Source organism: Diadema antillarum, unplaced genomic scaffold (genome assembly GCF_040938485.1).
Source record: "Diadema antillarum isolate AM-2024a unplaced genomic scaffold, OU_Dant_1.0 seq00001052_RagTag, whole genome shotgun sequence".
NCBI lineage: Eukaryota > Metazoa > Echinodermata > Echinoidea > Diadematoida > Diadematidae > Diadema > Diadema antillarum.
In genome coordinates this window covers 164379-191409 of record NW_027271882.1, presented here as the reverse complement: position 1 = coordinate 191409, position 27031 = coordinate 164379, and the positions used below count along the sequence as shown (strand labels likewise).

The following is a 27031-nucleotide window of genomic DNA, read 5'->3' as shown; positions in this document are numbered from 1 at the left end:
TTTCAGATTCTTCTACAGTTCCACAAAGTCAGCGGAGTAAAAAGTTCTTCGACGAACCACGGGTTGACTCTCCTCCGATCCCGTCATATCCCATCCAAAAGCAAGAGAGACCAGGTGAGTACCCAGTGAAGTAAATTTGTATGCCTCTGCCACGAAGTGTCGCTGGAGGCATTAGTGTAATATATTCCATTGATGACCTTCATATAAAAATTGTTTACTTGTAACAAAGAACCACTTGTAGTATAACACAAATTGATGAAATTTTATAATTTGTTAGCATAAAAGGAAATTTTAAAAAAATGAACCAGGAAGGAATTTGTTTGTGGAAGAAGCAGGATAACGTACTTAGATGTCAGTGAAGTTTTGTATGTTTGATTATAACTTTCTTCCAGTTCATATTATTCATGAGGAAGGCAAGAAGCTCTCAAAGAAACATGTCCTTTAAAAAAAAAAAAATGAGCAAATAAATTCTCAGTGTTATTGTTCCCCTTGCATACACCTGAAAGGCCCCAGTGATTGTACAGTACATTTTTTTTTTAATTGGAATTTATGTGTGTTCATTAATGTTCTTTTGATCTGCCTTTGTTTACCATCCCCTTTATTCCATACCTTTATTGTCATCCTCTCTCCATCATGTTAATCACATTTTTACTGTATCCACTATGTGTCATGGTATTTGTATCATTTAATGACATATATGTGTGTCTGGACACATTACATGCCTGCCTTGTGACAAACATCTATAATCAACAATTGTCCCTGTATGTGGACTGATGCATTCTTATCTTTGCTGCATCAAACCCATTTCTTCTTTTCACCATGGTAACCAACCCGACTAACACCCATTCTGTCATCTGTACCATCTCTGTCCTCATCCACTGTCTATCTTCTCCTTCTCCATCCCTCGTCTTCCCCCCCCCATGTCCTTTCTCTCTCCTTTTAGCACCACCAGACCTTCCCCTGAGCAAGTCGTACGATGGTGGCCCGCCCAAACTCTTCATCCCTCCACCGCCAGTGGCCCCTCCCAGCGGCTCCGCATCAAACGTGGGGTCCGACTCCGACTACGAAGACATCCCCGAGAATGTCAGTGTGTGTGAATCATGTCAGGGTGAGACAGAGATCATCTATGGTGTCTTCCCCTCTCCCCCCCTTCCCCCCCCCCTTAAACCCATAATGTACCATGTTAGTGTAAATATGCCTGAAGTTGGATGCTGAAGTCATCGACCCATGTTACCGTGCGTACAAGTGTGTATTTACATTTGTCATTCTGTTGTTCTGTTGCCTATTGTTTTGTTCATATTGGGGTGCATTGTCAAAATACACTCGTTTCTCCATCAGAAATCTGAATATGAATAAATTGAACATTACCTGTCTACAGGTGCAAGAGAACAACTCTGCTCTTGGTACTAGTGCACCACTTGTGGCACATTATGGGTTAAATAACTCAGGAAGGCATGCTGCAGATATACTCAGAAGTCTTCTTGTGATTGATAATGATATTAAACCATAAAAGAAGCTGCATGCATGTGTCCAAGGTAAATCTATGCCATTTGTTTGGCGTCTGACATGTGCCTCGATATAGTAATTCATGCATGTTTAATTTATCCATTTATTGTGGTTGCCTTTCTGCAGGATTATGATGACTAAATGTTATCATAGTCCCCCTGTCAACTAGGTTTGTGTACATTCACATTTTCATTACAAGTGCAGTGTTGATAGGGAGTGTGATGGTTCCCCATCTTGCTGTTGTCTGTACTTTTAAGAAATTCAAAGGAAATTGATCCATGGAGCTGTTTTGTATAGTCTTCACTGTTAAGTGATTGATTGCAATACATTGGGAAAAAAGACCAGGTTAATTAGATCATAGTGATAACACCAATGATAATCAGCTGTCATGATGTGCTATTGAGATTGTGACATCATCTTAACATTTTTCATATTTTCTCAATATTCAGATGACAACAATACACCACCCCCAGCACCAGCAGAAGCAGCGGAGGCCCTTATCAACAGACTCGGTTTCCTATTCAGCCAGGGCCCTCGAAGTGCCCCGCCCTGCCTTCCGTCTGGACCTCCACCGCCAACCATTGGCCCCGAGCCGCCTGAGCTTCCTCCTCCCAGACAGCCCCAGTCAAGGCCGATTCATCCAGACCCCAACCAGGAGAACATCAATCCATCTCTCAGGGCGGGGGTGACGCCGGCCAGTGAGCTCCAGAAAGTGCGGTTGGCACAAGGAAAGGGGATGATGCCGGGGATGGTTCAGCATCAGAGATCTGCACAGGGTCCAGGTGTAATGCAAGGACACCCTGGTAGGACTCATGAGGGAGACGGGGAGCCTCTGTCGAAGGTCCCCCGCCATCCCAGCGACAACCAGGTCAGCTACAACCAGCAGCATCCTCAACAGGGTTTCAGTCAAACTGGAAGAGGGAGCGGGCGAGGAGGGAATCCCCCCAGTGGGTACAACCACAGCAGAAAGGGGAGTGGGCGCGGCAAGAACTCGCAGAGTGGTGGATTTCACCAGCCAGGGAGGGGTAGCGGAAGGGGATCGGACAGAAGGGGTTCAGGAGCGGGGATAAGTGACGGGAATGTTGGCAGCAGTGGGCGACATGTGCAACCAGTGACTTCTATACCACCTCAGGGAGCACCACAGGTGCCAATGCAACAAGTACCACATAGAAACCAAAAACAGGCCCAGCAAGTGCACCAGATGCACCTGCAACAGCAGCAGATGTACCAGCAGAAGTTGCAAATGTCCCAGCAGCAAATGTACCTGCAGCAGAAACAGCAAATGCAGCAGTTGCAGTACCAGCACCAAATGCACCAGATGCAGCAGCAGCAACAGCAGAACATATGGCAGCAGCAGCAGAGGTTTAGTCAACAGCAGCAACACCACCAACAGCATCCCCTGCCTCACCAGCAACCTCATCAGCAACTGCACCAGCAACCTCACCAGCCACACCACCTTCACCAGGCCCACGGTAACGGTGTGGTGCAGGGGAAGGTGCAGATGGTGACCGACCAACGGTTTGCCACCGTGCAGTCCATACCTACGGCTGCTTCGCGGCAGGGTAAGGCAGCGGAGCAGCAGCCACACAGGGACCACGTCCAGCAGATGGAGTCTCCACCGTTGCCTGGTGGGCAAGATAGATTGGGCAAGCTGCCATCAGAGAACCCTGCTCAAAGGACCAATGAGCAGCAGCCTGTCACAACCTATGCAAACACTACAAATCACAATAGAACTGGTCTTGTTGCCGGTGTGCGTGCCAATACACTGGAGTCCCGGAGCAAGCAGAATCAGCGGGGTCAAGCACCCAAGCAGACCTCCCAGGGACGCCCGGCTAGCTATCAAAGCCCCGGAAACGAAGGGGGACCTAGTCTGGAGAATAGACTGCAGCAGCTGCTGGATGGTGGCGTCAAGGCCGATTCCAGCGCCAGCAACAATACAAATGGTGCTCCAGCTGGACAAAAGCCCCAGATGGGCGTCCAGGATCAAGGCGGGTCAGTTGCTGGCGTCGGCGCTGGCGGCCACCTCCGGCAGCAGAGTGTCGACATGATCAAGCCAAAGATGGCGCATCCCCGGAAAATTCCCGGCGCAGGTCACCAGCGCGGTGCCTCCCTGGATTCGTCAGCCAACGACACCAGTAACATTTCATTCAACAGTACCGTCTCTTCCCTGGATGATCACTCCATCACTAGTGTCTCTTCAATGGAAGGTTTTGATATGTCATCCATGCAGGCCCCTCCCACTCCAACCAGTCCACGGGATGTGATGGCCAACATAGAAGGTACTGTCTCATTTTGTCCACTTGTTATTTCATGTTCAAGAAATCATTATTTGTCTCTGTAGCATTAGATCGTTTGGCTCATGGGGTGCATCTAAAAAAGTAAAAAGAATCTTTTTATGTCATCAAAGAGTACAGCTACTTCAGTATAGTTGTAGTTTTTAATTTGTAAGCTGGTAGATTCTTTCTTCTGAAAATAAGGACTAGTGAATCGCAGGTCAGATCAATGTAGATGTTAACCATTATGTGATTATAGAGCAGTTCCCAAGAGGGATGAGGAAGTAGGAGAAGTGAAATTCAGGTGGCATGCTTCTAGCATTGCACTCTTTTTTTTTACCGCTTAGAGTCTTCATAGTTATAGGACTGTTAGAGGTTAATAGAATGTTACTTGCATTTTGGCTGAGATAGATGCCAGTAATGTTTCCGTCTGCCAAAATTAATTGGTATAAAGGTATTCATGTTAATTTTGTGACAGTATGCTTGTGGAATATGTTTTAATTTGTACCAGAATTTCGTCAAGTAAGTGATTGTGTTCTTGCTTTTTCTTGTGTGTGTGTTTTTGTTTTTGTTTTGTTTTTGTTCTTGTTTTTGTTTTTTACATTATGCACGTTTAATATTTGATAGGCAAGCAATTTAGACTAGGTCATGCACCAAAGACTGACCCCAGCAGCCAGCGAGCTCAGCAGAGTGCCAGCGAGACCAAAGCGCCAAAGTCCAGTCAGCGCCCCGCCCTGTCCAAGCAATCGGCTGTCCAACAGCAAGCCAGCCTGACCAGCCAACAGTCACTACCGATGCCCAATGGTCAGCTGCCCTCAGCCGCCCAGTCCAGACAGCCCAATCACGTCGTCGCCCAGCAGGATCAGAGGTCGCAGGTCACGGATGCCGGAGAGAAGCAGGACATGGGGTCAGAGGGCACCACGGTCTTCACCAACCAGGAGGTGTCCCTCAGTGGGCGGGGTACTTTGGCCTCCCAGGCAAGGCTTCGCTCAGCATCAAGTGAGTCTTCCCCATTTTTTCACATCACTGAGATTACATTTCAAAAGGGTCACATGTTATCCACCTTCAAGATCAAGGCAAAGAGTCAATTGCACATGGTCAAGAGCAGTAGCCACCATTCCACGCGTGCATGAAATCAATATTTTTTGGGTCATATTACATATTTTTGTCGTTACTCAGGGCTGCACACTGGCACTGGTCCGATGGTCCAGATCAGTAGAAATCACTATCGGACCAGCGACTTTTTCAGGAACGGACCAGTAAAAAATGGAAAAACTTGGTACCCACAGGTCTGACAAACAGGTCGGACCAGTAAAAAAAGTAGGTCAGCGTGCAGCCCTGCGTTACTGATACATCACTGCCATACTTGGAACATGGTCAACAATCATCCCATATTCCCTGGATCATGGCCTGATGTTGAAATTTGCTGCTCTCTTTACTCATGCCACATAAGATTACTGTGTTGTTTTGTTTATTTTCATATGTGGCTCTGCATTAAAAGAAAATCCCACATTAAGTCACACAGGTTGGTTTTCCAGTGAGCCTGAAAATATTGCATTTAGGGTCAACTCCACTGATTAGGGTTTTGGGGTGTTTTATGACAGCGTTTTTATTTTTCTCTCTAAATTCAAAGTTTGGAAGCATACAAGTAAGTATAAGTGCTGTATTTTACAGATTTTGTAAGTCAATAATTTTTCTGTCTCAAGTTGCCTTTTTCCCCTTTTCTCCTCTACATGGGGTATATTCATGAAAGCATGCATGAAAACCACACAGAAACTTTACAAACAATCAGCAGCAACATTAATGCTTTTGCAAAATTGTGGATAGAATGTTTATCGATGAATTTAGCGTGAACTGAAAAATTTCATCAAGCGACACTTTGTTGGTTTTGTGATGTGAGGTCACATATATGACAGTCACGTTTTATTCCAGTCAGAAGCGATTATGTCAGTGTTTGGGCTTTCACATGTCCAATAAGTACTTCATCTCATCTCAGATTTGTGAGGTTACTTCAAAGTGATGACAGTAGTGACATACATTCAGCAATTTTCCAGCTTAATTGATGTTGTCGCATCACTCGTGCTGCTGAGGCATAACTTGCGCCCCCTGTGATGGGGAGTGTTTTGATGTATGCTTCAGATCTTACTCTCTTCTGTCTATCTGTGCAAAGATCTTTCTTTATTTTGTGCGTGTGTGTGCTATGCATAAATTTTTTGTTCACCAGTGGGGGCAACTCAGTTTCATTTTGTCATGTGCGCCCTTGCTTCATTTGGCTTGTATATTTCTCTCTTCAAATGCGTCCGTGTATTACACTTTGGCCTTTCAGTTCCTTGGCTCCTAACAAAATTTTCCATTGCATGATGCATAAGACTGAACTCTTCCAGAAAGTACACAGCAAATCCAAATTACCTCAATTTCAGGGGAACACTTTACCATTGACTCCATACAAATGTCAAGATGGGTACTTGGTAACTTCTCCCACATTTTTGATTCCGAAATGATCCTTGTAGGAAATGACACCACCTGTTAGGCAGACATGTTTCTCGGTTCCTTGCTTTCTTTTTTCTTTCTTTCTTTTTTGAGGGTCTCTTTTACTGCGATCACATTTTGCAATCTTTGCTATGATTTGCTGTGTGCTGTGCACCATTTCTTTGTTTCCATAGCAACCTCTGCTTCCAGCCCAGAGGCAACCGATGACATGTCTCTGCTGCAGGGCCGACGAACCTTCACTCGAAGGTCGCTCAGAGACAAGGAAAATGGCAATAAACTCAGTCCAGACTTCAAAGGTACTCTAAAGTCTACGCTAGACCGCACATAATGTAGGTTTAATGGGAAATAAGCTGAAAATTGCACCTAAAATGACCCCATATTCCATCATAAGGACTATGTATCCTCTTCATTTGCCAAAAGTGGTGTATATTATCTGCATTTGCATTTGTGTGCGTTCTCACGTTTTCCTTCCTTTCAGTACAACGGTGTGATGCATTTGAGATTTTGGGAATCCTCTGAGCTGGCAACCATTTCAAAGCATATTGATTTCACATTCATGCTGGTTTTTATTCTCCACCAAGAATTTGGTTCATTTTTCCTTTGCGCATCCTATACCTATCCTTTGCAGCTGTTTTAGTTTGCCCTGGAAGAGGATTATTTTTTATATCTGACTTATGTCAGATAAGTAGGGAAGCTCTGAAGGCAATGTATCAACCTGTTGACACTTATGTAATCCAAATTCAATGCTGTAGCTCCCAGCAACTTTGTCATTCAATTACTTTGGTAAAAAAAAAAAAAAGTGTGAACAAAGCTAGGTATGCTATTGTTGTCACATGTGAGTCAAGCTTGATTTTGAGATGGGCAAATTTTATGCTGAAAAGTAGCATAAGATGGCTGTATTGTCATTTTATCTCAGTTACATTTTGATTAAGAATATATTTTGCTACAAACATATTTCCACTGAAAAAGTATACCCTGAATAAGTTTTTTTTTTCCTGTTAACCCTTGGGGGGGGGGGGGGGGGGGGGGGGCCTAAAGGGCCCCCCCTTAAGATCTCGGCCGTGGATCGCGCGATCGCCGCGGAAATTTGCACAATGGTAGTGTGCGATGTAATCTACAAGATCGTATATTTAAATTTTCCAAAATAGTCTTCTTTTATTTTATTTTGATTAATTATGCTAATTTATGCAAGAAATCATACTTTTTTATCTTAATCAGTAAATAAAGCTCCAAAAGTGCTCATTTTTGGTCTAGATATTCTTTGTAGCATTCTTAGCAAATGTACTTGAAAAAAAATTCGGTATCAAAATTAATTTCTTATTTATTTTATTGTTTTATGAATTTCTTATGTATTTCTTTGTTTTTTCGACCTTTTGTTTTTTTTGTTTTTTTCAGCAAAATTTGTGGCAGACCCTTTTTGAAGCATAATACTACTAAAACAAATTGATTTTAGCCATTGAGAGTAAAAATAAGCATATTTATATGAACCATGTGATAAAACTCAAGTTAAGGTATTCAAATGTATCCATGTTATTTTCCTCAGAGACCTAGTATTGATTGATGAAATTCACCTCTTTGTGCATCAGGGTTTCATCCAATACTTGGAATCCAATTTGCATGCAAGTATTGTTTCATGTAGGGGAGCAAACACAGAGGCAAAGTTATCAATTTTCAGGAGTTAATTTTTTTTTTTAAATGTACAACAGATACTTGTATGCATAATGTAGTATTCTGTTAATACATGTAGTATATCGTTCTATCGCTCCATGTTACCTACCATGTGTGTTTCTAATGCAGCTCGCATGCAAGCCCTGAAACCAACTCACCTGCTGCTGCGACCCATGACCTTCGAGATCCCAGGCTTCAACCAGAAGACGCTGTTCGTCGGCAGGGAGTGGCTCTTTCCCGAGCTGGAGCGCTGCCTCAGCAAAGACCCCACCCTGGCGGCCAAGCTGAAGGGGGTGGGGATCCTCGGGGACGTGGGGACGGGCAAAACGTCCATCGTCGCCAAGATGGTTTCGCTCAGTACTCTCGGTAGCCTCCTCATCAACAGTAACATCCACGCTCCTGCAAGTGGTGAGATAGGTTCTGTCTTTCGTCAACCAGCCAAAACATTTCTTCTTCTTGTCCTCGTTTGCACCAGATGTGAAGCTGGAGTTTCTTAAAATGCTCCATATTATTGGATGGGAAAAAAACAAACAAGACGTATGTAAAAACCAGATGCCATGTAATGTGGAAGTACAATGAGTTGATTTTATAAACCAGGTACCTTACATATTATTAGTTGTCATTACAGTAATTTTACAGCATGTAACCTCCCCCCCCCCCCCAAAAAAAAAGCCCCAAAAATTAAGTCTGAGGTATGTCACAGGTAATGGATGTTACTTATCTCTTTCCAGATGTAACGATTCTTTGTTGAATGACACCTAGATAATATAAGATCGTATTACCTGTTGACTGCTCTCATCTCAGTGAACACAGACCAGTCGGCACCGACCAACCAGAACAATATGTACAACAGCAGTGCGACAATGACCCGTGCCAGACAGCAGTCGGAGCAGGCTCTCATGTCGCTGGCCTCCCAGGTGGTGGCGTTCCACGTGTGTCAGGTACGTTAATTTATGAATAGGCCTTCCGTGGCGACCATCAAGGCTGGGATGGCTGTGATGGTGGTGCTGTTGATAGTGGTAATGGTAATGGTAACGATGATAAAGGTGATTGTGATGAAGGTGATCCAGATAATGATGATGAGAGCGAATTATCTGAAGGGCGATAGATTTTAATAGAGAGTAGCATTGATCAACAAGGATACACCATTTTTACTATCAAATGAAATTTCAAAATGTTATTATTAGAATGAATGTTATGTAGCATTATAGCATATTATAAGATTATTTTCTCTCTGAGTTTCTCAAAATGGAAGCTGTCCTTACAGTCACTTGCCTGTTCTTATTTGCCATCTTCAGGCTGATAACAGCATCACATGTCTGGTACCCGAGTTCATCCACAACCTAGCAGCCCAGCTCTCGCAGAGCCTCAGTGTCTACAGGGAGATGCTGCTTAGTGAGCCCCAGGTCCAGACGCACCTCACGCTGCGGGAGTGCACCCAGAACCCCGGCGACGCCTTCACCAAGGGCATCCTGGAGCCGCTCAACATCCTCAAAGCTCAGGGAAAGATTCCGATGGACAACTGCCTGATCCTGGTGGATGGCCTCAGCGATGCAGAGTTCCACAAGTCAGACTACGGAGACACCATCGCCTCGTTCCTGGCGCGCCACATGAACCGATTCCCGCAGTGGCTCAAGCTCATCCTCACAGTGCGCAGCTCGTTCGCCGAGCTGACCAAGATGTTGCCTATCCAGCGTATCTCGCTCGACAAGGTCTCCAACTCGGAGTTCATCCAGAAGGATTCCGAGCTGTACATCAACCACAGACTCCAGTTGAGCAACACGCTCAGGACTAACGTCTCCCTGAACGGGAAGGTGGAGCAGTCCATGATCGCCAAGTTCCGCAGCCACCTCCAGTCGCTCAGCCGAGGCTGCTTCCTCTACCTGAAGCTGACCCTTGACCTCATCGAGCAGGGCTACCTGGTGATGAAGAGTCCCAGCTTCAAGGTGCTGCCCATCAACCTCTCAGAGATCTTTCTCCTCCAGTGCAATCTCAAGTTCCCGACAATGCGGGCCTTTGACCGGGTCACGCCCATCCTCAATGTGGGTCTGGCCTCTCTCTACCCGCTGGGAGATGAACTTCTCTTTCAGGTGAGAGATACAAGCAAACTGTTTCAAACACATTTCATACGTCACAACTATATCAAGCCGTATCTGTATGTGTTTCATTCTATTGTGGTGGAGGAGTTGGACTTTTGTTGTTGTTGGTTTTTGTGTGTGTGTGTATGCATCAGATGTATTTAATGAATATCGTAGTAATAGGCTTATCTTATTGTAACGGCTTTAGTAAATATCTGATATAATGAAAAGCCTAAGAAAATTTGCATTATCTTGTATCAAACTTTGGTTGCTGGTTGAAGGGGGATTTAGTGATTCCTCTGTAATTTACTTTCATGCAATTTTCAGGAAATTCAAGTCAATTAGATTATTCATAAACTACATGTATATCTCTCCTAACCTTCAGATCCAAAGATCTATTAACCCGTTGAGGACAGGCTGATTTTGCTATAACACGCATTTCCCAGAAACCCCTGCCCGAGTACACTCGGGACTTGTCTTCAACGGGTTAAGATGTTGTAAGGCATCAGGCAATGAAGTTACAAATTGATAGAATTCTCATGGCATGTAAGACTGCTGTACAAAAATTAGCTAACATTTTATGTCTTGATATGATCAGTGTACCGTGACTTTTTGTTCTTGTCAACTCTTGAAAGTGTGTGAAACGTCCTCATGATTTTATCAAGTTAGTCATTGGTGTGCTCGGAAGAATTCGTGCACAATTGGCGGAGAGAAGAAAATTGTGCATCGCATCACTGAAGGGTTAACATCTCGTTCCTCATTCTTTTGTTGCTTGGTAGTCTGCCAATGCAAGTTTGACCAAAGACTTCATGCCGTGGAGCGAATTCCAGCAGCGTCTCAAGCTGATCTCGGAGTTCCTGTGTCTGCGCCGCGACAACTGCCGAATGTTCTACCACCCATCGTTCAGGGAGTGGCTCATTCGGCGGGACGACGGAGACAACCCCAAGTTCCTCTGCGACCACCGGTAAGTGGACAGATTTTCTTTTCCCACATGCAGTTGGAATGGAGAATAAGCTGATGACTTATTTTCAATCAGCATTGCACTGGCTTGTGCACAAAAGGGTCAACTCTGAGATTCCGTACATGGTGCCCTAGCATGCATCTTGAAAATGAGTTCCACCCCCGTTTGTATTTGCCAGTCACAAGAAGTTTTGATGACACGGTAACACTCTCGTTCAGGAACAGCCTCTCTATCTCTACTTTGTGATCACATAACTGCATTGGTATTGCACTGCTGGTATGAGATAACCTTCATTGCACTGGGTTTCTTGCACTCATGCTGTCCTGATCTGGTAGGAATTGCCATGAGTGAGATACTTGCAAATATTCATAGCAAAATATGTGTTATATTTCTTTATCGTCTATTCATTTCTTCCCATCTTTTGCTGCAGTTGTAACTTCTCCGTTGAGAATGTTCTGCTATTCTTTTTCTGTCTGCCAATGCCTAACAATTTTGAGCAAAACTTTGTGATATCCTTGCTCAGTATTCTCATGTGCTGCTTTTACTCGTCGCATCAACAACATCATCATCAATGCGTCATTGCCTTCATACTGTTTGCCCAAAACGATAATTGCGCTTGCGGACCTCTACATTCTCCAGTGCTGTGCCTGTTTCATGCAGCCCTTTTTTTCTCTGCCTTTGATGTGTTTCACTTTTATCTCATATATTGCACCTTTCCATATCTTCACCAGCAGTACATGTTGATTTTTTTTTTAAATGTCTGTGACTTTCAATATTCTTGTATATTCATTTCATTTGCCTCTTTTATCATTACCCCTTTGTACCTTCCTTCTTGTCCGTCTTCCTTCTGCTGTCTGGCCCATCTCTGTCTCATGCTCATTCTTTCTCTCTTGGATTCTTCCCTTGGATTACCACGCCCATTCCCCCCCCCCCCCACCCCACCCCCATCTAGGCAAGAATCGGGTAACATTGAAGGAGGGGATTCCCCCACCTTTCTGTGTGACAACAGGTTAGTGTATTCCATCAGCCTACTCTCAATGCATTTGCATTGCCCGGATGTGATGTGAGATACAGTTATCCTGTTTATAGAAAAGTAGTTTTCCCCACCCGTCTAGGTAATATTAGAATCTCCCTTGGTCTGTTTTTAGCTTCAGATGAACCTTTAACTACCATGCCTAACCAATATCACCATCATTATCATCACTATCATTAAATCTTTGTGGGTAATACTTCAATCTTTCAGCTGCAAGACAAAGATGGCAAGGTACATGAATGTGCTATTAAATGTATATCAATAACTAGGATTTTAGGTACTACACACCCAGTAAAGATGGTAGAAATGATGTCATGAAAGGGTATGCAGGTCAAATTGTAGACTCTTGGAATGTACGTGCAGATTACCAGAAAAAGGGTGTACAGGCCTGTAGTTGCTTCTTGTGTGTAGTGCCTCGATATTTAAAGCCAAACATAGTTCTAGGAAGGGCTCAAAATTTGTCTTCCATCGCTTGGAATTTGCTTCCAATACTTGGAAAGGGGTCTACCAAGAAACTTACCTGGCTGACACGATGTGCCAGGATGATGAGGTGTTTTGGAGTGTTTTGAGATCAAAAGTGTAAAATAGTCTCGATCGTAGTACACAACTTTTATTCTAGAAGAGCCCTTTATTTCAAACATTTCTTATGAATAAGGTGTACATTTTAGAGCAATAATCGACATGTTCTGCTGGCATACGAGAACTATGTTTTAGCTTGAACAGTTGCATTTGAAGGGAGAGGAACTTGACTACCTCTTTAATAGTCAGTGTCTCTTTTTCACAAAATGGGAATTGTCTGCAATGAGCAAGAAGCTAATACCATTGTTTAGTTCTCTAATTGTGTTAAGTATCCTTGTTGACTTGTCTGTTTGTACATCTTGTGTATTTTGCTTTCCTACCTGAAAAGCTGTTGTGGAAGCCTGTGCCTGTGTGCCTTTCTTTCCTGTATCCATATCATTCTGTGCCATATAACCCAAATCACTGTCTAGAGAGAAAATGATAGTGTCCTCTTCAATGTAAAAGCAGTTCTGATGCACCATGGTGTAAACCCTTGACTCCCTTCCTTCCCATTTTGCCTTTAGCATGTAAACACCATTCCAATAGTGAGCTCTTCAATTTAGAAGGTTTTGCCTGCATGTATTCTAAAAATAATAACAAAAAAATGGAGAAGCTGCTGATGATATCAATGTTCTGAAGTACTTGTTTGAATAGGTATTTGTATTTATACAAGCAGGTACTCAATAGCTGCTGGTCCATAACCCAATTTAAAGACTAGTAGGATATGGTAGTCAACCAGAATGACATTGTTTTCTAAAGCTCATGTTTGAGCGTGATGCTTGGCCAAGCATTGCTCTATTTATTTTGACTTTCACACACCAAAGCATTTATTCATTATGAAGCTCATCTTCAGTTTTGTTCCATGCCATGTTTGTCTTAGGCTCAATTGATTGTCTGAAATCTTGAACTGACACTGGACTCAGAAGTATACATTACCCAGTAAAGATGGATTAAATTGCGTTGTTTATCGATTGTGTCATTTTGAAATGAGATGCAAAAAGTAACGCATACCGTGAATGACTTGCACATCTAAAAGTATGTATCACAAGCCCGAACATAGACTCTCTCTAGTCCTTTTAAACTTTATATCATTTCTTTTATTCAACCTGCCATCCACTTCCAGGGCGGGGCACGCATCCATGGCATTCTGGCTGAGTCGCCGGGGGCGACGGCTGGGGCGGGACCAGTCGTTTGAGCTGGGCCACCACATCCTGAAGGCCCACATCTACAAGACAGTGGGACGCCACCTGCCGGTGGGTCACTTTACGGCCAGGGAGCTCCAGGCTCTCTGGATGAAGCTCAATGCGGAGGACCTCTCGGCCAGCCTTGTGATGAGGAGAAACCTCTTCTTCCCAAACATCAAGGTATGAATAACTTCACTCCCCTGTGCTCTTCCACCTTCTGTCTTTGCATCCTTCTTTTCTATTGCTTCTCCCTCTCTCTCAAAATGTTTCGTGTAATTTTAGAAGTCACACAAGAAATTCTATGGTCTCCTGTCACTGATGTCCGTAACTTGCAGTATGCCTGCCAAGATGGTACACTTGACTCTTCAAATGCCATAGCAAGTTCATGATATTCATTCGAACGTAAAATTAGGTGAAAAGTAAATCACCTGTAAACAAGAGAATGTTTTGAGTTGGAGTTGCAGTGCAGGAAGTTATTACTGTTAAACGTTCCTTGCTTTGATATCAGTGATAATGCATATATGTGGGCAAATTGAACGTTTTCTTTCAGAGAGTTTGGTGATGTTTCCTGCCAAAACAGTGAAATCCTCATCTCTGCATTCTGAAAGAGATGGATGTATGTATTTATTTCTGCCAAGTGACATGCCACATTCATGGTATTATGCCTTTCAGAGTTTTTGCACATTCCTGTGTTACGTTTACATTCCACTCTGCAATTCTGTGTTTAGTGATTACTGTGACAGAAAAGGCTCATGTTGATGATGATTCTCTTGAATGCCAGTGATAATGATAATAATTGCTTTCCATCATTAGTTATACAATGTAGTAGTCATTGTTGTTGATAGGTATTATTCTGATTATCATAATTGATGTTATAATTTTTGCAGTCACCGTTTGTTTTGTGTTGATCGCAATTTCATCAATACTTGCACGTCCAAGACTTCTGACATTATGGGAAAATTGTTCACAATTTTGTCATTCATAGACTGTCACAGTACTGAGATGAAATGCCATCTTGTTTTTCGCCTTACAGGTCAGCCGACTGCTGCTGCTCGCGGGAGCCTTGCCGAACCAGAGGACGGACGTGATGAACTGTGCCCCCATCCTCTGCGTCTCGGCCAGGGAGGGGCACACGGAGATGGTGTCCCTGCTCCTGGAGTTTGGGGCCAATGTGGACGGCGAGTGCGACCGCGGCATGACGGCCCTCTGCCACGCTGCAGCTGGCGGCCACCTGGAGATTGTGAGGATGCTATTCATCAAGAAGTCCAAGGTACGGGAATAGATGTGCAGCAGTTGGTCAGTCACCCCTGCCAGGATAAGTAGCACCTGTGGCTCATCCCACAGATATGGCTGCGGAGTAGGGGGACATGATTAAAGGGAAAGTCCACCCTGCAAAGTAGTTTGTGTCAGTAGAAGCGAAAAAAAAAGAAGATATGGGAGGAACAGGACAGTGATAATTTGAGCTGATTCTAATAAAAACTAAGAACGTTATGATTTTTTTTTTAAGTTGTGTTCAATCAAGCACAGACTGGCAACTCTGAGGATGTAGCATGTGAGATCATCATCCATTTGCCCAGTGCATAGGATTCCATAAAATCTCTCTTGCAGGCCCATAACTTGGAGGGGGGGGGGGGTCAGGGGGTTCAGTGGAACCCCCCTGTTTGCTTGATATTTCTCGGTGAAATAATGGAACTGAACATGAACTTAAACTAAAATAGTCCACTCTTTCTAATTATTAATCCCCCCCTAAAAATCCTAGTTACGGGCTTGCCCTTGCTTTCCTTATTGAGGACGGGATATATTTTTTTTGCGTGCAAGGTTGATTGATCACAACTTCAAAAAAAAAAGCATGAATTATTTATATTTCATGAGAATTTACTCAAACTTTCACTGTCCTATTTCTCTAATTTTTTTCTGCTTCTATTTGCACAAACTTGTTTTCAGATTGGATTCCCCCTTTAACTTGTCAATTTAAAAGATGCTCATTCCATGGTAAAGCAGATGATATTCCTTGACAGCAGTATAATCAGTGTGTGTACCAGAAGATACATACAATCTCATTAGATACTTTTATTTGCTTTCTGACCCCTGCAAAACAGGGGATAAGCAAGTAGGCCTATAGAGAAACCCCATTATAACTAGCTTGCTTACAACAAGGTGCTGCCTTTACCGAGGTGAATCCGACGGTCCTGATTTTTTATTGTTACTGTATGTAGCCGGTTTCTTTTTTAGTACATTTACAACGAGGTACCTGTGAAAGCAAAATAAAATTGGTGGTCCTGATAACTTCAGTAATATTAGGTTACCCTGTAATGTATTTGGTTTGGGAGTATTCCTTCAGTTATTCATGAAAAGAAAAAGTGCAGGCATGTCAACTGACGTCAGGGATATTTACTTCAAGCCGAACCACGTCAGACGAATTTCCATTTGATATGATTTTTGTTCAAACTTTCTGAAACCCCTGCAGGTCGTTCACACAGACAAGAGTGGGCGGTGTGCCATGGTCCATGCGGCTGACCACGGTCACCTTCCTGTCCTGAGCTTCCTCCTGCAGTGCGACTGGACCAAGGACGACCGGACGCAGCTGACCCACAAGTCGGTGGCCCAGCAGGCCCTGGTGGCTGGAGCTGGCGCGGGTCACAAGGAGGTAGGTTGACCCCTTTCCTGTGAGTGTAGGTAAATGCAGTCTACACCAATGCGATAAGTAGTCAGTGAATAGGGATCATGCAATCTTGTCAACCACTATCACATCAAGATGTTGTTAATGTGAAATGTTCAAATTGTTACACTCAATGGATCCTGTCTGACTCACATTACTGCAAGGTATATGGAGGAAAAAACAAAAACAAAGTGTCTGGATAGTTACAGGTGCATTCAAAGGCCTAATTGATGGTTGAGGGATTCATGGTTCTCAGGATTACAAATCTTATTTTGTTCGATTGAAGATGACAGGATGATATAAGGATCATGGAGCAATCTATGAAGCAAGTTCTTTGATTTTGCATATTTCACCTTGGAAAAGCAGGTACCACCATGTGCAAATCATCTGCTGATTTAAAAATTATAATTAAGCTGTTGAGAATGGGCTGATTTTGCTACAGCATGTATTTCCTATAGACGCTTGCCCGTGTATACTCGGGATTTGTCCTCAACGGGTTAAATAATTCAGTGTAGGTACGTTTGTAATATCTAAGTTCTGTCCCCCCTCCACATACACACTAATGATCATAGTGTGTGAGACATTTCCCGTGTTTGGTGTGAAACTGTGGCGCTAGATTCATGAAAGCAATATTTCTTTATTTGTTTTGTCATTTTAATAGATCTGCACTTATTGCCTGGATCTGAGTGATCCCACGTCTGTCACCACGAATCTCCTGAACGTTAACGATCCAGACACTCTTCATGGTGATACAGGTAAGATGTTATCACGAAACCTCCCGTTTTCATCCCAACAGGCTACATGACAGCCTATTGAGACATCACAGGTTACGGAGCAGCTCAGAGATAGAACTATCAGGGGAGCTTCATTCAAAGCAGATCCAATGTACGTCAAATCTTTTCTGTTTTTAGATTGTGACACTTTATAATGATTACCTGGTAGGTTGCACTTGAAAATTATTACCTGGTAGGTTGCACTTGAAAATTATTACCTGGTAGGTGCTTTGCATCCAGCTTGCAGCTAATTTTTAGTTCCCTTCTGAATTGTTTGATGATTCCCTTTAAATATAAGACCTACCCTTTAAGATATCCTGTGTAATTGATACAGAGAATTTCACCAGTGCCAAACTTGTGTGCATAATGGAAACAAGAGAAGCCCAAGAGAAATAGAAGTAATTAGAGTGGGTTTTGTTTTTGACACTGACCACACCTCCTTTGCTTTGTCCAGCTTTGACAGCGGCCTGTAGCCAGGGTCGTACGGAGGTGGTCAAGCTGCTGCTGAAGCGCGGTGCGTCCGTCCAGAAGAGCAACCAGTCACAGATGACCCCTCTGATCTGTGCGGTGCGCAAGGGCCGCTGGGAGATAGTGGACATCCTCCTCTTCAACCACGCCGCACTGGAGGAGACTGACCGGCATGGTCGCTCCCCTCTTATGCTGGCTGCAGGGGAAGGTCACCTTGCTGTCTTGGAGGTTCTCCTCAGCAAAGGTCAGTTGGCATAGGCCTATTAATCCCCCTCCCACACACACACACACACACACACAAGCACCACTCAACCCCATTTGAGGTCAGCCTTGCAGGGAAACTGGATTGTTTATTACTCTCTCTGTTGGTCATTTCATCATTTGTAAGGTATTGTTTCTTCTCTTTTTTTTAACTAGCTTCGTAAAATACAATGAGACAAAAAATTTTAACATTTGATGTTGAATGTTGGGCCTTTTTACACGTACCGAGTTTGCTTGATTTGAAACACGATTACAAGCACGATTGCAATTACAAATTACGCGCACAAAACTCCTTCTAAATGTCTCGTTGAATATGTCCTGCTCAGGTGCTTCGGTGCAAAATTCCGACAAGGAGGGGTTGACTGCACTCTGCTGGGCATGCTTAAAGGGGCACATCAACATCGTCAAGTCCCTGCTGGAAAGGGGCTCTGCCATCGACCACGACGACAAGAATGGCAGGACGCCACTCGATCTGGCTGCATTCTTTGGAGATCCGCAAGTGGTAAGTGTACTGTAAAACGAGGAATGTTCATGTGCACTTTAATTTCGCGAGTGCCAATATTCACGAAATTAAAATGCATGCGAAAATTCTTGTCTACAATATATGCATTGAATGCCAGTGGCAATTTGCGAAAATTTCATGCCACGAAAAAGGCTGTCGCAAATATATTATGTTTTACAGTATTCCTTTTGTAGCAGTGCAGAAGACTTACCGTCAAGGCGATATTTAACTAGACTTGAAGGAGCAAATCATACTTTGTGTCATCAAAATTCAGCGCCAATGCATAGCTTTTTTTGTGGAGAAATTTGAGAGCTGTAATTCTACTCTGCCAAACCCGTGTGCAGATTAGACTTCAAGTAAGCTCGTGCTGTGTTCACAAATGCCAAATATGAGGTTGAACATCAGTAGGAATTCAGAGGGCATGTGTGAGAGGTATGCTGTCTTTAAATGCTGGCTTACAGAAACCTGTAAAGTGTTGTAGCATCTAGTATTCAAACAAACATTGTTTGTGACATAAAGTGGTATGCATGTGACAGAAGAATTTTATGGACTCCCATTGATCTCATGGTTGTATTGTGTGATTGGAACCAGCATGCAATTAAAGAGAATACTAGTATCAAAGAGGAAACTTTTGATATCATGTTTTCTAGGGACTCCATTTCAGCGAATGTTACTCACTTACAATTTTATTGAGGAGAGAGTATCCACACATTGCATAATATCTCCCCTTAAATATTTTCATGGTTTCATTATGTGCTCAATGGGTTTAGTTGAAAGATTTCCACACAGCAAAATATGTACCACCTTTATCATCAATTAATAAAACTTAACCCTTTTCAATGGTGATTACCACACCACAGGTGCAGCTGCTGGTAGAAAAAGGGGCCAACATCGAGCACATGGACAACAGCGGCATGAGGCCGCTGGACCGAGCCATCGGCTGCCGCAATACATCTGTCGTTTCCGTCCTCCTGAAGAAGGGTGCCAAACTCGGTAAGTCACATGACTGGAGTAACGGTAGCTCTTGACAAGAATGTCTCTTTGCCCTCCTATAGGTGTATGGCCATTCAAGCACAATGTAATTAGTTTCCTTTGACCTGTGTATTATTTCAACTTTTGGGCAATATTTCAGTTGTACAATGTTTGTTTCTTTGTCGATGATATCTACTTGCCTATTGCACATTTTAGGAATGCTCATTATATTTTTTTGTTTGATTCGACACTCGGTATATTGATTAATGCTTTTACACCTGCTGATTTGTTCACCCATTCATTCATCCATCCATCCATCTATTCATCCATCTGTCCATCCTTCCTCTGATGTACTAACCTATTTATCTATTTATCTATCCATCCATCTATTCATCCAGGTCCCGCTTCCTGGGCCATGGCAACATCCAAGCCCGACATTCTCATCCTGCTCCTGAAGAAACTCATGGATGATGGCAATGCCCTCTACAAGGTGGGAAGGGATAGGAACTTTCATCATGCCTGCAGTATCTTAATGGATTATCATCAGAACACATTTCAAGATTCACTTAAACAATACAGACGTCGAAAACAGTCCAGTGACAAAGATCATACTGGAATGGAATGTGGATATTTCTACATTTGTCTATACATGTATGTTCAGTGTTGAATATAAGAATAATATGTAAATGTTGTTTGGAACAGCTATTTTGTGAAGGAAAAAACAGAGACATGATGCACAATGCATAATGTCCTGCTGAGTGCGTGGTGCGCTGTATTGTTAAAAGCCAAAAGAATTTCCAAAATGTCTGTGATGTCATTTTGAATATTTAGTGGCTTTGCAATAAGTGCGGAATCAAAATAAAAAGAAATCGTCATCATTCTTTTAAGGTGAGCTTTTCAGTGTATTGAATAGTCAGTTTTTTCATTAAATATCACATAGAAATAGGCATCTTCTACATGTAAATGTGGGAAAAAATAAATTGAATACAAAAGCCCAAATATAAATGAAAACTATCCGACTTTTGTTCCTGTAATGTCTGTAGAAGGAGAAATGGCGAGAGGCGTGCCACAAGTACCAGTGCGCCCTCAGAAAATTTCCCTCGGAGGGATTCGGGGAGGACATCCGGACGTACAAGGAGCTGAAGGTCAACCTCTTCCTCAACATTTCCAGATGCAAGAGAAAGCTGGAGGTAGGTGGACAAAATTTGAGAGGAATCAAACATTTTTAATCCTAAAATCTGATGTATCCCTTTTTGCAAATGTCACAAAATATTGCATATTTGAAGATTAATGTCTCCTAACATCGTGTATGAAATTTTACAGTAATACACCTCAAACTTTTTTTTTTTAAATTAAAAAAAATGACAAACTAAAACCATGTCACTCGAGAATACTCTCCCCTTTTTAACTGAGAATTGCTGTTGGAATTTTTTTTTTGCAGATTCCAAATAGATTCACTGGAAATCTATAGTATTTTTTCCCCGATATCATTAAGAAGTTTCCAGTTTTATTACTCTGAGGAAAGGTCTGAATTACCAACCTCTACAAGATACCAGCTTTTGAGTTTTCTCTGTTGCAAAAGGGACACACAGTCTTTAAGCCTTAATTTTTCTGAGCCTCATTTTGATGCATGCTCTTGATAATGACTTTCTTTAATGTTTTTTTTTTCTCACCCAAATAGATACCATAAACTAACTTACAAATGGAATGTTCATACTTATTTTGTTAATTTCAGAAATGTTTCTTTGATACTTATTGACATTCTATTCTTCATGTCATAAAGTACACCCAAATCCCAGTCAACTATTCATATTTTCAATCAAAATTCAAATTTGTACTTAAGCTGTATTTTTTTTTTTTGTGCTAAGTTTACACATATTTTCTTATATTACACTAGATGTATTCAAATCCAAAGTATAAATAGAAAACCAGTATTGGGTGTTGCATTGGTTTATACTTTTGATATACATACTCTTGTCATAGATTACTGGCTTGAGCATTAATATGTTTTGAATCCTGGTATATGTTGAGAAGATTCATTTGAATACATTTTCATAGAGACAGAATTACCGTTTTTTTTTTTGCATTGCTCCAAGCTTCTTCCCCAATTTATTGCTTGTAAAAAATGGAAAGAATGATTAAAGATATACCTTTACAGCATCTCTACTTCTGTTGATGACTGATGTTATGATTATCGGTTTTATAAAAACTTGCGGAAGATAAACGTCTACCAGTAAGTCTTTGTACTGGACGTAAAGCTGTCAGTCATGTGGCTGCTGGCTTATTTGCATTTTATTGCTTCTGCAGTGGCCACATGAAGACTCTACATACTCCTCTCTTTTCCCCACAGGATATAACTGCGGCTATCGAGTACTCCAGTAAGGCTCTTGAGATTAAACCAAAGTGTTTTGAGGCGTACTACGCTCGTGCCAGAGCAAAGAGAGCAATAAGGTGGGTTGCTGCCATACTGCCGGCTGCAATGTCTTTCAAGCCCCGTGATGTGAACTTATGAATTCTGTTGGATTTCTTTGATATGCTATTGGTTTGATAACTATAGTTTTGTGATACGGAACCCAGCAGTTTATGAAATGCACAATGCATCAGATTTTCCATTGTGGATTGTACCACTTGCTATCACATACACCTGTATCAAGTTTTATGAGGGATTCATTTCTGTGCATTGATACTTTTGTTGTTCTTTTTCATGGAGTATCAATGTCAGTTTATTTGCGAAGGCATGTACCCTTTGACGTGCATATCCTCTGTTATGTGATGTATCTGTGACACTCATAATGTCTGTATGTTTATTTTTTACCTCGAAAAGGCAATATGGGCCAGCTTTACAGGATTTGCTGGAGGCTGTGAAGCTGGCGCCTAGCAACCGAGAGGTGCGGAGGCTGCTGGTCAGGGTGAAGGAGGAGTGCAAGGAGGAGACCAAGAGGCAGCGGGAGGCCAAGGAGGAGAGGGAGGAGAAGGAGAAGGAGAAGAAAGAGATGACCCCTGATTCTGGAGTCTCCAATTCTCAGCCAGGCAGTGCGGAGCAGTCCCAGGCCGAAGTCTCCGAGCCCGAGGAGACCGGTAGGCCGGTCCCACTGACCGCATCCTCGCAGGCCGGCCGCAGCGAGCCAGCAGTGTCGAGCGCCGTCACCGCCGTCCAGAACACCAGTCGGGTGTACGACTCCAGAGCGTCCAGCACGGAGATGTTGGGGCAGGAGAGCAAAGGACTGAATAGCAATAGTCTCAACTCCAGCAGCAGCTCCAGTACTAACCTGGGATCGGGCGATATCGTGAATGGACACATCATCCAGGGGACTGGGGAGGGGGGAAAGGAGGGGATACCACCGGATAAGCATGTCATCTCCGACACCGAGGATGTACAGGGTGTGGTAGGAGTTGAGGCGCCCGTTGCCAGGAGAGCCCAGGCGGTGAAGATGCAGCGCCCGCCATCAATCGAGATAGCCAACTCAGAGCCGGTGACAGCAGGGGTGATGTTCTTTACCCCGGGAGCTGGGGACAAGGCCTCCTCGGGCCACGGCCAGGTTGCCCACTCTCGCCCCGCCCTCAACAAACCCAATGACTCAAACTCCCGGGAGAGCACACCAGAGTCTTCCACCCCCGGCAGCGGGAGCGGGTCCGGCTCCGGGGACGGAGGGGGGCTCAACTCGCCCATCCACAGCTCAGTGCGGCTCCAGGAGGCCGCCCACACCCTCATTACAAACCCACCCAGTGTTCAGGCCGGGGTCACGCACAGGTGAGACCCGGTCAAACCGACAAGCTTACCACGATGCTCCCCGGGCCCCAGGGGGAAAGGTAAAGGGTAGCATTACCAGAGACGCAAATCAGCTTGTTGGCATTCATGGAGTCCGTGTCCTTCGTTTCTTCCTACACTGGTGCATTAGTTATCATTTCTTACCCCCCTCTCCCGTTCAAAAATTGAATGTCACCTTTCCCCCCTAAATCTTTCCGAAAAAAAAAGAGAGACTAAACAGAGGTTGTTTTTGGGAGGTCTGTTTCATGTTTTCTTTCCATTGATTTTTGTGTGTTTGTTTTGTTTGTTTTTTGCTGTGGCTTCATTAATTTCTGTTGCTACCTCCATAGTGATTAATATTTGAGAAATTTGCCAAATCAATGCTCCTTACAGAAAAAAAAAGATACATAGTGTAGTGCTAGTATTGATGTCTTGCGCTTTAAAAAAAAAAAAACTCTCTGACTTTGGCAATTCTGCCTTGAGTTTATTTCATACTTATGTCTTCAACTAATCTTCTTTTTTTTTTAATGCTTTCCAGAAATTTTAATGCATGGAAATGATGCTGTTCATTAATTTCAGATGGACATTTTACTTTATGTTGAAGCAAGAAAGCAAGCCCAAATGAAAAAGTTTTTTGCTTGAGTGAAATCTTTGCCCAGCATGTCTTTAAAAGGGAAGTTTCTCCAAACATTTATGCGGATTGATGGAATGCAGCGATAGTAGTAGAACTCATCTGTTAAGGAAATCGACCAGTCCGTTCAAAAGCTTTGGTGCTGGATGAGAAAACTTCAGCATTTCATGCCATCAGTGTGAAACGATATACGGAAACCTGAAGAGAATTTACGCAAAATTTATTATTATTTTTTTTTGGTAAGTACTCATTCCTTTGGCTCATTTTTGACTACTGCCAAGGGTAACATTCCCCGTGCTTTCTTTAAGAAAGTTAGTATTCAAGTCAGTTGCTCTTTCATAGCGGGAGGAAAATGAAATGTTGCAAAATTCTCAGTACACTTTTTTGATACTGTTGTTCTGTAGTGACATCACAAACTGTTGTCTTCTCATCCAGCAATGGCGGCACTGAAACTTTTAAAACTTCAACTGTTACACGTAAATGGATTGTCCAATTCTCCTCAAACTTCGCGGTGTTTTTCACTAACATTGCTGCATTCACTCAATCTGCGTGTATATTTGGGGAAACTTCCCCTTTAAGATTAAAAGTTGAATTCTGCAGCAAGTAGCAGCATGTTTAAGCTGGACTCTGCTGAGTGTGCTAGTGTGCTATTATTTTGTTTGCTGTTGCTGGGTTTTTTTTTCCAACATTTGAAAGGCTTTCTTTTGTGTGCTGTGTTTTCTACTTTTGTTTTGTTTAGTTTTTGTTGTTTTTAGTCTCTTCAAAAACCCAAGGTGTGTAAGTGTTTGTTTTTATCCTAATCTTCATTACATACATTCAAATATTCACATTTGAGACAGGTGTAAAAGCTAGGTTTTATCTTTATCAAATCACGATTCATCGTCTGTAATGGAAATATTTAGTCTTATTAGAATTTGTCCAGCAACTGACAAAAACATTACAGGTTGAGTTTTTATCTTTAATGGTATTCCACGCTAATCTCTCGTAGAGTCACAGTGCATGGCATTCAGAAATGCTGCAATTTTTTTGTTTTGGTAATAGTTATGTCTATACAGGCATTGTTGACAGTTCCTAACAGCACTTCCTGTAATGCATTCATTTAACTCACTAGTAATCTGACTTCACCTACATGGCTAATTCGTAACAGTGAAAATGGAAAGATTATCATGTACCTAGTGTCTCTTCAACATATTCCCAACAGACTACTCTTGTCCAGTAGGAAAGAGGGGGAAGGTATGTGGAAACAAAACCAGAAAAACTCTTTATTTTAAAAATCTGTTTGGCTACTGGATGGGATTTCAGTTGATTCCCCATGAATAAGTCTCATGTAAAAAAGAAGAAGAAATAAGAATAAAATGAACATATATTAATCTATTTAATAGCTTCAAATGCTCCCTTTACCCGTTTTCTCCATCCTCTTTGTGAATGTCAAATGTACCGATTTTTCTCTCCATCCAACTTTGAATCCCAAAGACTTTGATTTACCTTCTGCGTCGTTTCATGAAGAACAAGCAATATATCTGAAATACAGTCATCACTCCATCCCCATTTTTACCATCCATGACAATGTTCATTCTCCTCTTTGAGAAAGTCCTTGGCAATTGTTCATTGTCAGACTAGATCAAAAACCATTTAGATGTTGCCCAAGGACAATGAACTTGAAGATTGAAGCAATGATGCTGTATTTTGACGAAGTGTCAATATATTTTGCCACTGATGAATGCACTTTGAATTTGCTTGTAAGCTCAATATTGTACCTCCCTTATTCTCAACTTGAATTAGCTCGACACATGATATTGGGAAAGTAAGTTGAAGAAAGTGATTTCTTATAATAAATCTGATTGTACCTCCCTCATTCTCAACTTGAATTAGCTCAACACATGATATTGGGAAAGTAAATTGAAGAAAGTGATTTCTTTTAATAAATCTGATGTACAGCAGCATGTGAAAAGATACTTCATCACAAAAGAAGTTGTAATGTTGTGTAGGGTCCTTCATCAAACACCCCAAAGAAAATTGAAGGTTCTCAGTTGACTTTATGATAACTTCAGTGTGAATATATGTCATGTTCAAATGAGCAATATCATACAGGACTGTAAACTCCAGTTAACACAGTCAAAGCACTGACATCTCATTGTAGCATTTTTTTTTGAAATCCAAGTTTATGCAGACTATCTTTGCAAAAGTTATTAAAGTTACAGAGGCAGTGCAGCTGACAAGTCAAGATAGATAATTATGTGTTAAAAAGCTCATGCAATGTCAAAAACTTTTGCCAAATGGCCTACGCAGCTTTCAAAACTTCTGTTGGGTAGGTATTAGTGGTTTACTTACATCTTTTGCTGATGGTAAGTGAGATATGTCAGAGCACGTAGTAGGTGTTATTGATCGACAATACAGTGCACTCCCGTTATAACGAACACCATTAAAGCGAAATTCCGGTTATAACGAAATATAGATTTAGGCTGCATCATTATCCTCTCTACGACTGTATGGTTTTTGTTGTTTATTTGTTCGGTTATAACCAAATTTCAATATAACAAAAGAAAATTGACGGTCTCGAGGACTTTGTTATAACGGGAGTCTGCTGTATCACCAAACCCTTCATCATGCATTGTTTGCATGTAGCATCACTTCCCATCTCCATTCCTCTCCTATCTTGATCGGGCAGTGTGATCCAGCAGCCGACAGCGCAGCACGCCACCATCCTGGAGAGCAGGGAGTCCTCCGCCTCCGTCTCCCCATCATCTGCTCCATCCTCCACCTCATCTTCCTCCTCTTCCTCCTCTTCCTCCTCCTCCGCCCCCTCATCCTCCACCTCATCGCCGGGACAGGGCCCCGGGCCCGCCCCGGGGGCCGTCGCCAGTGTCAGCGTCGGCGGGGCCGGGGTTAGTGGCGGCATCGGCGGGGGCAACGCCGTCACCGCCAGAGTTGCCCCCCAGCACCCGGCCCCTCACATGCAGCAGGAGTTTCCACGCCCAAACACGAAACACACCATCTACATTGGCCCCACGGCGTTATAGGCGGGGCTGCGAGCAGCAACGCAGGAAAGAAACGCCCTGTCGCTTTGGTGGTGGTCATGTGTATAGGACTAATCAACTTCATATGTATTCAAACACTGCATCCAAGAAATAATTGCTCTTGTGTGGCAAACTTGTCTTTCTGCAATTTTCACCTTCAAACATCTCACTCTATTATCACGCATTTACTACTTAGTCACTGTTATTAGTGTCCCACAAATCATATTGAAATAATCTATCCACTATGTA

At 42.7% G+C, this 27031-nt stretch overlaps 1 protein-coding gene across 1 annotated transcript in view; it reads left to right on the top strand.

Annotated features, from left to right (window-relative positions):
* LOC139743157 (uncharacterized) overlaps positions 1–27031 on the top strand; it is a 129991-nt gene extending 102960 nt beyond the window's left edge. Inside the window, exons 5-25 of the mRNA XM_071653666.1 lie at positions 7–114; positions 953–1108; positions 1956–3785; positions 4407–4778; positions 6443–6565; positions 8067–8345; positions 8742–8878; positions 9236–10027; positions 10795–10979; positions 13691–13931; positions 14785–15021; positions 16219–16398; positions 17072–17165; positions 17638–17895; positions 18239–18414; positions 19275–19407; positions 19785–19876; positions 20430–20576; positions 21737–21837; positions 22211–23137; positions 26434–27031. Of these exons, the coding sequence (XP_071509767.1) occupies positions 7–114; positions 953–1108; positions 1956–3785; positions 4407–4778; positions 6443–6565; positions 8067–8345; positions 8742–8878; positions 9236–10027; positions 10795–10979; positions 13691–13931; positions 14785–15021; positions 16219–16398; positions 17072–17165; positions 17638–17895; positions 18239–18414; positions 19275–19407; positions 19785–19876; positions 20430–20576; positions 21737–21837; positions 22211–23137; positions 26434–26785 (6920 nt within the window). The 3' untranslated portion in view covers positions 26786–27031. The remainder of the gene's footprint in view (positions 1–6; positions 115–952; positions 1109–1955; positions 3786–4406; positions 4779–6442; positions 6566–8066; positions 8346–8741; positions 8879–9235; positions 10028–10794; positions 10980–13690; positions 13932–14784; positions 15022–16218; positions 16399–17071; positions 17166–17637; positions 17896–18238; positions 18415–19274; positions 19408–19784; positions 19877–20429; positions 20577–21736; positions 21838–22210; positions 23138–26433) is intronic.